General features: G+C 37.9%; 1 protein-coding gene across 1 annotated transcript; it reads right to left on the reverse strand.

The window, feature by feature from the left end:
* Positions 1 to 315: 315 nt before the first annotated feature.
* rasl11a (RAS-like, family 11, member A) lies at positions 316 to 14,986 on the reverse strand. The gene is made up of 8 exons (XM_053343797.1): positions 14,587 to 14,986; positions 10,300 to 10,356; positions 10,049 to 10,131; positions 5,870 to 5,910; positions 5,655 to 5,784; positions 5,377 to 5,452; positions 2,885 to 2,961; positions 316 to 1,025 (listed from the first exon to the last, which is right to left on the reverse strand). The coding sequence occupies exons 1-8, from the start codon at positions 14,732 to 14,734 to the stop codon at positions 879 to 881; spliced, it is 759 nt and encodes a 252-aa protein (XP_053199772.1). The 5' UTR covers positions 14,735 to 14,986; the 3' UTR covers positions 316 to 878.
* Positions 14,987 to 16,193: the final 1,207 nt, after the last annotated feature.

The raw sequence follows: 16,193 nt of genomic DNA on the forward strand, positions 1-16,193 counted from the left end.
AGAACTTGCTTTCTTTGTTGTGTTATGTTAGACTTTCTTTGTCTGTCAAATGTCAACATGTGTCTCAGTTTAGCCTCCAACGTTTTCTGCTCGGGGGTCATTTCCTGTTATGGTTCAGACTTCTTTCTTATTAAGGCTCCAAGTCTGCAACAGAGTGGATGCAGACTCACATTTGATTTATTTGGTATCAGAAAAAGTCTTGTGAGCATCGTTTATGTCCCCAGAGGAGCAAAAAACTCTCTTAAAACCAACTTAAATCAAACTGTCACAAGAGATTAGCAACATTTCTGTTTTCCATGAAACTGACCAACTGGGTGAAATCAATAATTCTTTATTGATTTGATGTATTAAATTCACTAGTTGTCGGAAGGGTTACAGTGAGCTTGTCAGTCAAGTGTTAGCGACACATTCACTGCCCTTCATGGTAAACGGGCCAAGCCAAGACACAACACAAGCTGTTTGTTTAGCAGTCTTTTGACATGTTGGTTTTGAGCAGCATCCTTGTCGTACTCGAGTCTGGGAAAAAGGTCGCGTTGAACGTGTTGACCGGCGGCAGCTTCATCCAAACACAGAGAAGAGCTCGGCTTCCAGAAAGCCACCGTTTCCAAGTCTTTTTGTCTTTATCTCTTCATCTGATGGCGACCGCTGGTGCTCCTTAAAATGCTTTGATCACTGCAGTTGAGCGTTTTCATGCCATTAACGGCTTAAATTCCCAAACTTAAAAGTCACAGGTCTTTGATACCAAGGCCTCTTGTCATGTTTCTAAAGCGTTCCATCAAAGATAATCCCGGAAAATAACCTTTTTCTTTGGATGGAAGCGCTTATTTATTCATGCCAGGTGTCTGGCTGCATTTTGTCTTTGGTAAACCATCCTGCGATCAGATAGTGGTGGATGATTTGACTTTGGAGGACAGGACCTGCCTGAACCTCCTCTTCAACTCCTGCATGTTGGGAGATTTGGGTCGGGCAAGGTGGAGGCCTCCTCTCCTTTTCTCACCGTTCCCTCCTCCCAACGCCCGGATCACCTGGAGGGTAGAGAGTACAAAGACGTGAGCCGAAAGTCAGAAACAAGTCGTGAAAAAGACAAGAAAGGACCAGATATTCTTGAAAATTGACACAGTTGAAGACAGTAGATGCTCGTTTTCGTTTCTACACCCCACAATGGTTGGGTTGGGTCATTCTGGGGCTGATACTGGGTTATCCCAGTCATTCACAGAAGTACCCAGTTATTTGGACTTCTAAATGCCCAATTGAGTGCTTGATAAATTTTGGATGAAATGTGAAAGAGTCAAAATCCTAAACCGAGTCAATTCCGAACAACAAGAATCCTTTACACTCCAGTTGAAGACTTTCCTGTGATTTTAAAATGATCACTTCCTGGGAATATTCACTCTTTTCATAGGAAAACTGTCATTCATCCTAATTGTTAGTGGTTTGCTGAAGTGAAGCATTGTTCTCGGACATAAGGACGATCTTATCCAGTCAGTGCTTCACCTGTTTAATGCTGCTCTGCTTACAGCAAGACATTTTAAAGCAAAAAATGCCCCAAAAATCCACTTGTATCAGCTTCCCTCATGCAAACATTTCCTAGTTTTCCCAGATTTCCATGACAACTTGGAGATTAATCAGTTGCCTGTTTTGCCCAGGAGGATGGAGGTTCTTGTGTATCTGATTAAACCACTTGCTCAATTGTCTGCAGAGTTTATGTTTACATATTTTGCACTCCTCGTGGTTCACCTAATCTTGGAAACATGTCGCCACACAGCCAAAACTGTAAACTGCTGAGTTAGTACAAAAGAGTAATTGGAAGAAACTGCTGCAGCTGCAAAATTGCCCCTGATATATTACTGTCGTTAGAGTAATTTAATGCTGGGCTATAACTGTGATACATGGACCCTTTTAATGAGGTTTGGAGAAGGTGTCTGTTTCGACACAATGACACACAAACACACACATGTAATAATAATTCCCACAGGTATTCTTTGGCAAAACTTCACAGGAAGTCTCATTTCCTGTATTCAACCTCAACATCTTAACCTTTTTTCTGAAAAATCTGATTTCTAACAGGATAAAAGTTAAATTAACTAATCATTAACTATTATAATGTTGCATGTTTGCAACACAAATAGATATATGTTATATTCTTTATTCTACAGTGTGTGAAAGTTGAAGTATCTCATCAGCTTCACCAAAACTAAGGATAAAAGTTACTATTCTATTAACTAATATATTATTCGATACTATAATTCTTTTAATGTTGCATGTTTGCACTGTGCTACACTGTTTATAATACAAATACGTATAGGTTATGATCTTTATTCTATAGATATTGCATTTCATCAACTTGAAAATACCTTAAATAGACCTAAGGGTTGGGAATCTTCTCTTTTCACATCAGAAAACAGTCTAAACAAATGGAATGAGCCTCTGGCGAAGAGTTTTAATACTCCAACTGGGCTGTTGTAACTCTCTCTGGCAAAAAAACAAGCCAAATGTGGTATTTTTGTGTTTGGGGCATTGGTGGGAAACACTCTGCAATCATAGTTCCCACATACACGCAGTGAAATTCATTTCAGAGAAGCAGAAGTTCTTTGGATGTTTTTGAAAACTGAAGCACAGATTTTCACTGAAAAAACATTTTTATGTCCACTACTACCACAGCTACTGTAATTGGCATAAAGTCTTATGTAAGCATTTTGTTTTGCAGAAGCATGACAATCAGTTATTTTTCTCTATGTGCTCACTTAACTTTGTAAGGAAAAATCTTTTGGTGGCATGAGTTCTGCGAGCCAAAAAAAGAGCTAAAACTGTCTTTGCTTAACTGGCAGGCAAACAAGCCAATAAACAAATAAACGACAAAGAATGAAGAAAAAAAAAGTCCCACCTCCTGACACAGATGAAGGAAGGCGGCGTGGACTCCCTCGTGGTTCTCTCTGGCCGAGGCCTCAAAGTAAACTCCTCCTGTGAGCAGAGAGCAGCGTTCAGATCAGGACTGCTCTTATCTTACTAGATAACTCCGCATTCCTCGTACATTAGGCAGCATGCAGGATATAGTTCGTACACAGGAGAAGGCGGTTAAACGTGTGCAAGGTGGAAAATTACTTTCAACGGCTGCTCTAATTAGTCGGTATGTTCAAAGATTGAATCAGCATCTGCCAAATGCATTTATAAATTGGCTGCTATGAGGAAATGTTGTCGAAATAAGTCTGTGGGATTCATTCTCTGGGGACCGGGAATGTCAGGATGAGTACAGGAAATGGAGACACTTGAGGGCGGAGTTAAAGAGATATAAAAGGGAAGTGAGGAAGATAGCATTTAGTTCAAAAGGGTGAGCAGGTCATTGGTGGAGTAGTGAAGAAAATGTTAGTCATATTGCAAGGGCGGGGAGTTCTGGTCCTCTGAAATGAGGCCAACGCGGAAGTAACTTAGAACTGCATTCTATCAAAAGGCCACCGGGGGCGACCGTCTCTATACAAGTCAATGGAGAATTCACCAACTTCTCACTTGATTTCTAACCTCAGTAAACGTTTTCAAAATGTGTTTATGGTCTCAATCGCTAGTTTAAAGCCTTCTTCAATGCAGTATGATGTTCATTTGGGACATTTTGGCCTCCCTGATTTTATATGTGACGATAAAGCAGGGTATGCATTAGGGCGTGGCTACGTCCTGATTGACAGGTTGATTGTACAATGTCCTCGAGATCCAGCCCTCGCAACCATAGCAACCTCCCCACTCCACCTATGGTCATGCCCATATAAGTAGAATCTGTGTCTTTATTTTTCCCAGCATGCACCTGAAATTTTCAAGATGGCGCTGCCTAGATCCGAAACTATTGGCTTCCGAGCAGCAGCCCACAAACCAATGGGTGACATCACGGATGTTTCGTCCATTTCTTTTATACAGTCTATGGTTTTTACACACAAAAAAAGTTAAAATACTCTGTTAAAGTTCTTAAAGTTGCATCTCTTCCTTCTCGCTCATTGGAAAATCCAACATTTCTGAATATGCAACTTCATTTTATAAGTTTAGCTGTTGTATACAAGATGTTTTCCTCAGTGTGTTTGTGCATATCGGACCACGACTGGCTGCAAATGAGCTGTGAGGTCACAAATCCCGCTCGTAGGTAAACAGAGAAACTTTCCACTTTTCAGCAGATGAATGTGAAAACAAACTCTGCACAGTGAAGCTCAAACATTCGTGTGAAGAATCAATAAGCAAAACTCATTCATGGGAGGAAAAGGGGAACTTTGAAAATGTTATTTTTAAAGCTGAAACAAACCACAAAAAAAACTCAAATTTCGATAACAAAGCTTATTTTTTTTGTCTTGTGTCATTTTCCTCCAGTTTCTCCTCTTTTTCTTCCCTGTTTTTTGTATATTTATAAAGCAGGTTCATAAATCTACTCTGCAATATGCACACATTTTTAATATTAACAATATAATCACTTTATTTATACTGTAGGTGCCTTTAAAAAACACTCAAGAACACCTTACAAGACACTAACTGACTAGCAGGTGGTTAATTTAGATTTATGGATGAGAACAGTGACTATTTTGGAGGGAGTGGAAGGAAAATGAAGGCAGTTAAATGTCTGATGGATAGTTTTAATTTCGGCATTAAAGAAGGTCATGACACACTGTGAAACTAAGTGAGGTTGTAGAGCATCAGGTGGTTAATAGTTCAAAAGAAATAAGGCTGTGGTGTTCCCATCGGCTGTCCTGATTAAGTTTGAGTAGTCAGTGGTTTTGGCTCAATTTGAAACATTTTTGAGATTTTACCGACACCTCCCAGATTCAAAATCTTGCAACTCCGGCCAAATATGTGTCTTATTTACGTGTTCCCGTTGACCTTCTGTGCAATCAAGCTGCTTCTAAACTTGGCTTTGTGCTCGGTCTGAACAACTAAAACAGAACTGCTGATATCTGCTCTTTTTTATCAACATACTGGACTTTCCCTGTTACTCATAAGACACGTAATCAACCCACATTAGCCTCTGAAGGGTAAAAAGTGAACTTCAACTCTGTTAAATGTGTTTGCATGTATGATAATCTGTTAAAAAGGGTTAGGGTTTATGGTTTAGGGTTAGGGTTTTAAATATATTTTCATCTGAGAATGTCATTTTTAGGAATTAATAATAAGGTCTGAAGTAACAGTAATAGTTAATTTAAAAACATCATCTTTTTGAATATATTTCCCAAAAAAAGTCTCAAACAGTCTCAAAACGTCAAAACAATTAGAAAAAAAAATATTATTATATTAACACTCATGCACAGTTACTTAAAAGCAGTTAAAGGAAGTAAAAACAGATGAGAGCGTGACAGGAAACAGGAGCAAGATGAGGACAAAGAAAGACAGAAAAACACTAGAGGACCACACCTAGTGAAGCCGCTAGCGTCTCGCCTTCGTCCGCAGGCACTTGTCGAGCTCGGAGCAGGTCGCTCTTGTTGCCAACCTGCAGCAGATTACAGATTACACAATAGATTAGATTATAGGGATTAAGGCTAGTAGGTAACTGTTATGATCTGTTCCGGATATGAGTGAGAGACTTTATCTAGGTTGCATAATTCTGACTGAAAGAAGGAGTGAAGAAGATGTTTAAGGTGGTAATATGACTGGATGACCACACACACACACACACACACACATACACTGACCAGTATAACAGGTATGTTTCCAGAGGGGTGGATGCGTCTGACGTGCTGGTACAGCGGCTGGATGGTGCGATAGCTGTTGTGATCCGTGATGGAGAAAACCAGCACGTAGCCGTCTGCCCAGTAGATGGATCTGCAGGTTTAGTCATTAAAAAGGATATTAGTCACAGTATATTAAGTTGAAGACATGTTGAAGTGAGTAAGCTTGTGAATCTGACCTGTTGATCTGCTCCTGGCAGTACAGGCCCTCAGGATCATCCTGCAAAAATGAACAGAGAAGACATGTAAGAGCATAAAATACAGAATTTGAATGAAAGGTGTCTATCACATGAGTCCAGAGCTCTATGTGATATCTTTAAATGACTTGTTCAGTTCAGTTAACAACCCAAAATCCAAAAATATCCCATTTAAAGTGATATCAAACAGAGAAAAAGAAGGTAATCCTCACATTGCAGAAGCTAGAAGCTGCCAAAAGATTGCCCTTTTCTTTTGAATTCTGTGTTTCTTCTACTAAAATGGTTGCAAATGTGGAGGATGTCCACTCAGGCAGCTGAAGACTCATTTCCCCTTCAGATAAAACCTTTAAAAAAACATTTTTTTAGTTGCCTAAACTTCTGCTCTGTCTTTGTCTGACCATTGAGTGTGCCAAATCAGCAAAATACCTATATAGGTCATGTTTAAAGGCACTTACAACTCTTTTTTGTCTAGTTACAGCATGAGTTCTTATTGTTTAGCCTGATAAATACAGATATTTGTAGTTCTGAAGCCATTTTCCCAAAAGCACTATACTGTATATCCCTCCTACTGTCAAAATTGACCCAAGGACAACAGGTGTTAACTCAAAAATGAGGTATACTTTCATTTAAATGAGGCCACTGTGCAAAACCTGCAGACATAAGTTGTAATAAACTTGATTTAAAGGGTCCAACACAGAACTGGGTGATAATTTATACTTTATGCTTTATTAAACAGTCAAACCTGACTGGTTCGGAGTTGCACGGTCGACAGGAAGGCAACAGGAGGGATATCCACACTTGATTTAATGCCTCACGTTGGGTATAGCTCACAAAACGAGCGCACAGGTGGTGATTTTCCCCAGAAGGCACATTACCAAGACAAATGTCTGTTTATGGACACACTTCGTCTGACTGTCTCAGACTTTGAACTTTTGACTCTCTTGGACCCAGCCGACCACCCAGATGTCAGTTCAGGAGTACAGACTTCACGCTATTCTCATTGCACCACATCATTACCAAACATAACACTTTTTTTTCCTGTAACAGCATTTTAAAAGCGTTTTAATATACTGGATTTTAGGATTCTAGCGGAAAAGAATGTATTTCTACAGACAGGGTTTTTTTTTTTTTTTTTTTTTTTTTTTTTACGATCCTCCAGAAGCTCAGGAACTTCCTCGACCTTCTCCACTCTGCACACACGACCCCCGCTGCCGCCTCCAACACACACCAATTATTTCTGTCTAATCTCTGGGAGCCGCCGGTCAACATCAACGTCCATCCTGCCAGGAGGGACTTCCTCAGCCCCTCCGTTATCTTCCCCAAGTGTAGGAAATGAGCGACTCTGAAGCCCAGTTTTGTAAACTAAAGACTGCCGGTGTCGAGCGGGGTGAGCCGTGTGTCACGTTGCACTCATTATACTCATCATGAGCGAGGAGAAGATCACTTCCTCTTACTTCAAATACATTCCTGAAGTTATTTTGAGATAAAGACCAAGGGGTTTTCTTTTATCTTCTCTTTTTTTTGATAGAAAATTAAGCAACATCGGACGGAGAACTTAGCTTTTTGAGCATTTTACACCAACTTCCAGCACAAAATACAAATGCACACCTCAAATAAATGTAAAACTTAAGCTTAGATTCTACTTAAAGTTAACCAATAGCTCTAAAAAAGTAGAAATATAGTATAGTTCAGTGGAAAAAGAACATATGAAATGTGTTGTTTGTTGCAATAGCACCACATAACTAGAATAACTAGAAGTCTGCACACTTTGGCGAGGGTCAGCGTAGACAAACACGTATGAAGATGTCCACTTATGACTCCCAATGTAGTATAAATAAAACTATATCCGTGCCTTAATGACACCATTCTCTACCGATCTCGATTACAATCTAAATGGGACAAGTCTTTCCTTTCGTCCTTAGCCCCGCTGTGTGATTTTTTTTTTGAATCCTCAGAGATAGCATCTGGTCTAGATTCTAGCACAAACCGTCTATAATGCATCTTGTGCCGTCAGAAGATACACAGAAATGACACACAAATTGTAAGTTTAAATTAAATCACTTAAGTGAAGCTAAACACCTGATGCAGTCTGCTGACTCCACAAGAAAACGGACGATCATAATCAAATTATATCACCTGTGAAGCTCTTTTCCCACCTGTGATTATAGCTGTGTGCAGAGACAGAGGAAATGTTGGGTGTGCAGTAACAGGAACACAGATATTTATGAAGGAAATGCACATTTTGGCATGAGTACAGAGCCTAGGAGGGGGCCACAGAGGGGGGAAAATTAAATGCATGCTCTCAATTTGATCATTTTTGTGTGCACTGACTTAAATAGCGCTCTTATTTTATCTATTTTGCCAGTTTTGCTGCCTGCAGAGGGCACCAAACAGGTTGACTCAGCTGGAAGTTTGACACAAGTGATGAAGAAGACATTGCACCTATAACAAGAAGGGTCTGTTTGCAGTTTTGCAGACCTACATGCCACCCATTGACCCCCTAACCCAAACCATCTCACTGCTGCTAGTACCTAAACCAAACCAAATGGGTGTGCCGCGTAGACAGAGATCTGCAGATAGACCTACTTTCCTTTAACATCAATGACTTCTTGATGTGAGCGGGTAAAACCTGTTGGATTGACTTTTCAAGCAACCCTGAAACTTGAAACTGAGGTTTTTATGAGCTAAATCCACAAGAACATTTTAAAAATAAACAATTTTACCTTTATTTTACCAGGAAAACGTCACTGTCCACCAAGTGGTCAAGACAGGCATCAACATACAAATAAGTAATAGAGAAAGATCTATCACAAGAAGCATGAAAGTTGTGCAAAGGAAGAGTCTCTTAGCCTGTAGAGAACCTCGAGATAACACAGTGTTATGCTTACAAGCCAAAACTTAAAGTATATCCAGATGTCCGAGATCAAAACCAAGTTATCTACAGTGAGGGTGAATTACTTTAAATCAAGACTACGGATTCGTTCTTTCTTTTCTTTTTGGTTTCTCCTGGCTCTGAATGCAAGAATTTGACTGCAAAGTGATTGTTGCAAGTAGGACTATCTGCAGACTGACAGGATCTACAGGAAACACCCACTCAGTTGGGTTTAGGCGTGAGCTGGGAGATTGTTAAAGGGGTTGGACGTCATGTAGATCTACAAGACTGAAAATAGATGGTTCTTAATGTTTGGGTAGTGAAGTTCAACAATGTGCACTCAGCATTGAAGATGTCACCAAACAAACCCAAAAAACAAGAATCATGTGACAATAAAAGCTGTTTTTCTCCTTCTGTCTCCAGTAGTTGTCTTCTTCAAAGAGAAAAACATTTAAAGTCCGTGTAAAGTAAGAATAAATATGTGTTCTGAGTTTGACATACCACAGAAAAGTGTGTTGTTAACCACCCTGCCAAATTTGAATTATTTAAAAAATCGCCAAATATTTTGAAATTAGGCTTCAACGTTGTGCAAAAATCAGCCTCTTTCTCTGCTCCCAAACGCAGTGGGCGTGGCCTCCGAGTCCGCTGAAGCCACGCCCCCTACCAAGTGTCACTTGTCAATCAAAGTCACCACCTCTACCAGAAACATGGACGCTACGTCTGAGAGCTTTCTGCTGCTAACTAAGCTGCTAGCTCGGCGGCTAACTTGGCTGCTAGCTTGGCGGCTAACTCAGCTAACTGGCTAACTGTAGACTGTAGTAGTAGTAGTAGTGTGTGCTGAATGTATTTATACCTCTACAGCAGCAGGGGCGGGTTTATGCTAATCACTAAATCCTGAACACAGAAATCTTGAAACACAGTTTGTGAAGCCTAGCTCCACAATTCAAATCTAAATGGTTGAAATTCTTTTTACACCTTTTTTAGAAATACATTTATGACCTATTTAATGTGTTTAGAAGAAAATGTCTGAATTCACTTTACACAGTGTTTAAAGATCATGTGTGCACTACATTATAAGAATATTCTGCTCTTCTAATCAGTAAAATAAATGTTTTCTGTGTCATATTTCATGCAACAAGTGTGTTTTTGCACCTTTTTATAAACTGAGACAAAAAAAACATATAGGAAAGACTGTTTAAACCACATTTTCCTGTCTACGTCCAGCTTTTCTATTCATGATTCACACACGTAAACCTCTCGGATGGAAACTGTCTCTCGGTGAGTTCTACCTGGAGAGAGACGCAGGGTGTATCCTGGATCTGAAGCGACACTTCCTCCCCATCCAATGTGACCTTTCTGGAGTAAAGCGCTCCTGTGGAGAGAGAGAGAGAGACGGGCGGGGCGAATGAATGGACGACAAGGATCAATAATGCAAGTGCGGAGTTTGCCGAGGATGAAAAAGGAAGTCGGCGTGTGTTTACTTCTGTTGTTTATGTTTGTGGATGTAGCTTATCTTATAGCTGACTTGATAAGGACTCACCAGTGTTTGCTTCATAGTCTCCGATGAACCGCTTAGTCAGAAACCTGACGATAAGAGCTGAAAAGAAAAACAAGTAAAGTCTGAAGGTTACTATGGAGATGTAATAGATTACAGATTACTAGTTACTCTGTTTATAATGTAATAAGTAATGTAACTATTTCATTGACTTCATCAAAGTAATGTAACTTATTACATTTGATGACTTTTCTAATTTTCTAACCAATGTTTTCATCTGTTAGGGTAAATGTTCCCTCCTTCTGTCCTTCCTTTCTTCCTTCCTTCCTTTCTTCTGTCTGTCCTTCCTTCCTTCCTATTCTCCTTCCCTTTTTCCTACCTTCCTTCCTTCCTTCCTACCTTCCTTCTTTCCTACCTTACTACCTTCCTTTCTTCTTTCCAACCTTACTACCTTCTGTACTTCCTTCCTTCCTACCTACCTACCTACCTACCTACCTTCCTTCCTTCCTTCCTTCCTTCCTTCCTTCCTTCCTAAGCCCAGCTGTGTTTCATGGATACTGACATGATTTATAATGGGGATCATTTCTTATAAAGCAACATTTATCTCTTATTGTAAAATGTATTCATTAGTTCATGTAGATTTTAGAATATAAAATAAAGATATTTGATGAATAAAGTGAGTTTAATTGGTACTGTGACTCCATTTAAGCCCATGTGTGCTCCAAATAAGGTTCACATCATGATTTAATTACTAAATATAAGAAAAAATATTGATTTCCAAGAATTAAAAACAGCAATATATGTATTCAATAACATGTTAAATATTAAAAATGGAGGAAAAACCCTCCTGAGTGTAACTACTCCCCAACACTGAAGAAAAAAAAAACCAAAGAAACAAAAGAGAAAATGAACATGATGTAAATAAAAAACATACTGACCTTTAACATTTATTTACTATCAGTGAGTGTTGCTTGAATTCTACTTTTCTGTCTGACAAATAAAGATGAAACATTTAAACAGACTTTTCTAACAGACAAACAAACAGACCCAAAGTCTGAACTGAGGCAATGATTCACCGAATACAGAGAATCAGATGTTGCAATCAGTCATGTGTCACATTAAAACCAGTAAATGATTGTCTCATTCCTGTCTGCTGTTTTGTTTTAACTCGTACAGCACAGTTTTATTTTATTTATGTATTTAAATCCATTATTAGGTTCAAAGCAGAAGGTTTTACATCCTGAAAATCAAAGAATAGCAAAGTTTTTAAGGAGAACGCCACTAATTTTACACTCTGGGAACCATTTAAAACCAAAGACAGTGAAGGAATTTAAAATATTTTCTAGTTCAAGCCCCTCAAATGTGAAGATTTGCTGCTTTTCTTTGTCATATATCATCAAGTTAACTGAATATACAGTTTTTGGATTGTTGGTTGGACAAAACAAGACATTTGTAGATGTCAATTTAAGTCTCTGGGAAGTTTCCACAGGCATTTTTTAACAATTTTTGACACCTAATAGACTAATAATTCATCAATTATGTAGAAATTAATCAATAATTGAGAAAATAATGACTTGCAGACCTAAAAAGGATGGTTCAAATACAAAAACAGCAAAGATTTAGCCAACTTTAATGTCCTCCGAGAGGCAATGTGTGGTCGAAATTCCTTCAATTTTAGTCCCTATAGTGTCGAAATGTTGGTTTACAATTACTTCCGGATAGAAAACCCCTGCGTTATATACAATTTAACTTAAAATAAATGTCAGTTTAAGCCAGTAATATAGTGTATGTATAAGTAAGTACAAGCAGTAAGTAGTAAAAGCAATTAAAAGTAAACATAAGTAAGTATAAATGAGTTAAAGCAATGGTAAGGCGGCTCCACGCTATGACAAAGGCAGCCACAAGTTAGTCCGACTGGTGGTGAGATTTCACTGTTTGGTAGATTTGGTTTATCTAAGGATGCTAGCAAAGACACAGTATATAAAATAAGCAAAGCAGAAACCTCAGATATCTCTAAACGGCTGAAAATGACGACAGAAATAAACAAAAGTGCTGATTTCCCATTTCCAACTGCCAGATGTCTATTAAAGTTGATCTGAAGCAAATATGAAGCTTCGGCCGTCCAAATGAGTCAAATCAAGTAGACATCTTTCAACGTTTCAGTGTTTTTAGAGCCAAAATCTCTTATTATTGTTACTATACTTCCACCACAGCTCAACAGGGAAACACTAAGAGGGAATTTGATGCTAAAAACACTTTAAATGTGTCAGATATCCACTTGATATGTGACTAACACAGACTGCCAGATGTCTATCCAGATGTGACTGGCTCCTACATTTCCCATGATGCAACTTGATACCACATTTTATTTATTATTAGACCCTTCCAGCTGGATATGATAGAATTAAGCAAATTTGGCGGTTTTGTATGTATCTCTGCGGTTTTAACTCCATACTTCCTGCAGGTTTTTGTCTCTGAGCCCAATTTGCGATTTCCCCAATGACATCACCATGACAACATCGGGGGGTTACAGAGGATATAACTGTTTATAATTGTCGGCTACTTCATGTGGGAACTCTTTTTTTTTTCTTAGCGTGTGTTGGACAGTCGTGATGTTTTAAACCATACATCTATGTCCTCTCCTGTTAAACACACATTAATAATTCTTTTAAAGGTTTATTACAAATTATAAATCTCCTCACTTTGCCACCAGGTCTGACAAATTAACCACTTTGTAGTGAGCCAGTTCGGAGCGTTACTCACTCACCGATGTGTTTAGTCTATCTTCCAGAAGAGTAACTACCACGATGCTTTTCTGCCCCCCCCTCCTCCCCTTAAGACATCTCTATGCTTTCTTTTCTTTCAAACACAGACACTGAAGATTGAGCGATTATAATATACTGGAAACAGAAGACTCCACGAAATCTTCCAGATCTTTTCTTAATCTTATTGAATATTTTACATTTCATAATTGAGCTATTTTATGTCACTTTCTGTATTCTGTTAACTTGAGTTTTCACTAGTTTTGTGCTGCTATTATCTTGGATTTTGCAGTTATTCGAATATCCTTTTTACTGTTTTATTGTTAAATACACTTCATTTCATGCACAAGTTATCCAACATAAATATCATTAATCATCATTACAACCTCCCTTTTATAGTACTTTATACTGTAGTTCAACTCCACTACATGTTGGAAGGGAAAGGAGGGATCTGACAGCTTGTTACAGTCTTTAAAAATTAAGATTTCACATGCAATAATTTGATTTGTCACACATTAAACTACTCCAAAAGTAGATGAGGCAGTTAAAATTAGTTCCACTTGGACAAGCCACAACATTAAAACAGTGTTAAGACATGAATGCACTCATAATGAATCAATATATATCAATGTTTTACTTGCTCTTCTTCTCCAAACATGATTTTAACCTTTCTGTTGGTTAATATTAAATGGTGAAAAGTAACTGTACATTTACTCAATACACTTCTGATTTTGCATACATTATCTGAGTATCCTTATTTTACTGTTTTATTGTGTTTCATTATCATTATTTCCATTTTATGCTACTTTATACACTACATTTATCTTACAGCTTGTTAACAAAGAGCTAATATCTAACATATGAAGATTTAAAATGCAAAAACAAGATGATTTATTACACATTAAACTACCCCAACAGTATATAAAGTAGTTAAAATTAGCTCAACTAGGACATTACACAACATTAAAACAGTGCTAAGACACCAATGAACCCATAATTAATAAATATAAATCACTAATAATGTTTATATTAGTGTTACTGTCCATACATTTGGACAAATTGCATTTTGATCCTATGCCAATAATGTTCTTGTAACTTTCAAGCCAATAAGTCACTTTGAGTTGAATTGAAACACATTTTTAAGATACTTTGAGTTTAATTTGATGCTTTTTCTTATTTTTTAACATTTACTCAAGTAGTATTATAATTTCATGTGAGTTTAAATACTTCTTCTTCTACTTCCAACTGAATAAAAGCGTTTAAAAAATGAGATATATAGACTAATATACTAAAATGACATAATATAGAAAATGCACTCTGTCGCCCCCTGCTGTCCTGGATTAGTTACTACACCTCCAAAATTCCTGCCACTACACTTCAGGATTCACGACTATATATTTCTACCTCTATTACACAATTAAATCACATATATATTTATCTACCATTACCTCCCTGCATAATGAGACTAATTTAACCTCTATCTCACTTTACCCTCCATACATTTTCAGCTTTTTAGACTTTAAACTTCGCTCATCTCTTTTTGCGTATCTACTCATGCGTCTCTCCGTACCGGTTTTCCCGACGTTGCTCGCTCCCAGCACCACAATCTTCACCGTCTTGTTGTCCAGCAGGGGATACTCCGGTATGGGGACCAGCAGAAAGTTACCAGACCCGCTGCTGTTCATGGTTCCCGGTGCAGGATCGCCAGTCTGCCGCATTTAGCTCTCCTGTCTCTCTCCCCCCCCCCCCACCCCCTCCCACCTTTTTCCTCTCTCTTCTCTCTTTAGATCAGCTCTGCTCAAGTCTGGGGGAAAATAACACTGTGACCAGCAGCTTTCACCCCTCTTCCTCTCCACCCCGAGGTAGAAATCACTATCAATGCAATGTTATCATAATACTCTTGCAGGGAGGTGTCCTATGCAAGAGCAACAACAAAAAAAAATCTTTAAATTAATACAAATATCACTGCATAGAAAGAAAAAGTTGTCCTTTGAGATAAGGGCGTCCAAATATTTTCCAAGTATCTCCAGTTCCAGTTTGAACAGTCCAAAAAAAAAGAAAAGAAAAGAAGAAGAGGAGAGATTTAATCCCCCTTTAATGGATCTTTCAGCTTTGTTTTAAAGTTATAAATGACAAAAGAAAGACCAGATGTTTCTTGACTGTGAGCAGCAGAGAAAAGAGAGACAGACAGAGAGAGAGTAAGAGAGAGAGAGAGAGGAAGAGGAGGGAGAGGCAGACTTTGAACCATCCCCTCTACTATTCCCATGAGACCAGGGCTAAAATTGGGCTCAGACACACCTCATTAAGCTCGCCACGTCTAATAAACAAGGAAATTGACAAATTAATGTTTATACCCAATAAAACCGTAAAACTAATTACTCGTATTAGACTAATATAATCATGTGTGTGCCAAAAAAGCCCCACAACTGTCTTATTAAAATTGATTTAGCTCGCTATACTGTCAATGTAATCTCATTTACAGGTTAATATGACACAGCACAGGGAGGACTAGTGCATAAACGATAATATATGGAAGTCCATTCCTGCCAAAAATAATAAATATGCATAAAAAGTTAAAAGTTAAAATGTTAAAAAGTAAAAAAAATCTAGGTTATACTGAGACTCATTTAGATATTAGGGTGATATTTGTGTCATAATTATGATATATTAAGTGAAGATTATATTAAATTAAGACAAATGTTATGATTAAAACAGTTCTCATAAAAATGTGAACATATTTAATCAGTTTTCCACTAAATCATTTCGATTTTTAAGCATTTTTATTTCTGCAATTTCTAAAATTAGATTGACTTTTCCCCTTCTGGCGCTAACAGGCTTTCATCATATTGAGATACAGCACATGCTGGGAAACTATTACCTTGGATAAAGAAGAAAAGAGATATACAGTCTAATATTCCTCAGAGTTTATGGCTCATAAATCTGTCAAAAGAAAGAAAAGAAAAAAGAAAGAACCAAATAAGAAGTTAAAAAAGGGTAAAATAATAAATGAAAGATTGACTGAAGGGGAAATAAGAGTGAAAAAAGTAAGGAACAGTAACCACGGCACAATAATGTTAAATATTATAATTATACACAAATAATGACCATCATGCAGGCCCAAGTATTTTCAAGCCAATTTTATATAAAACTGCACCCAAAATCACACACAATAAGTTA

This window comes from Scomber japonicus, chromosome 22 (genome assembly GCF_027409825.1).
Source record: "Scomber japonicus isolate fScoJap1 chromosome 22, fScoJap1.pri, whole genome shotgun sequence".
Classification (NCBI taxonomy): Eukaryota; Metazoa; Chordata; class Actinopteri; order Scombriformes; family Scombridae; genus Scomber; species Scomber japonicus.

What these genes read in the sequence shown, in the direction of transcription:
- rasl11a (XM_053343797.1), bottom strand. Translation starts at nt 14,734, where the DNA reads ATGCGGCAGACTGGCGATCCTGCACCGGGAACCATGAACAGCAGCGGG. An exon ending in TGCCAGGAGCAGATCAACAG is followed by an intron (nt 5,785 to 5,869) that starts GTCAGATTCACA and finishes CTAAACCTGCAG; the next exon opens with ATCCATCTACTGGGCAGACG. An exon ending in TCCTTCATCTGTGTCAGGAG is followed by an intron (nt 1,026 to 2,884) that starts GTGGGACTTTTT and finishes TCTACCCTCCAG; the next exon opens with GTGATCCGGGCGTTGGGAGG.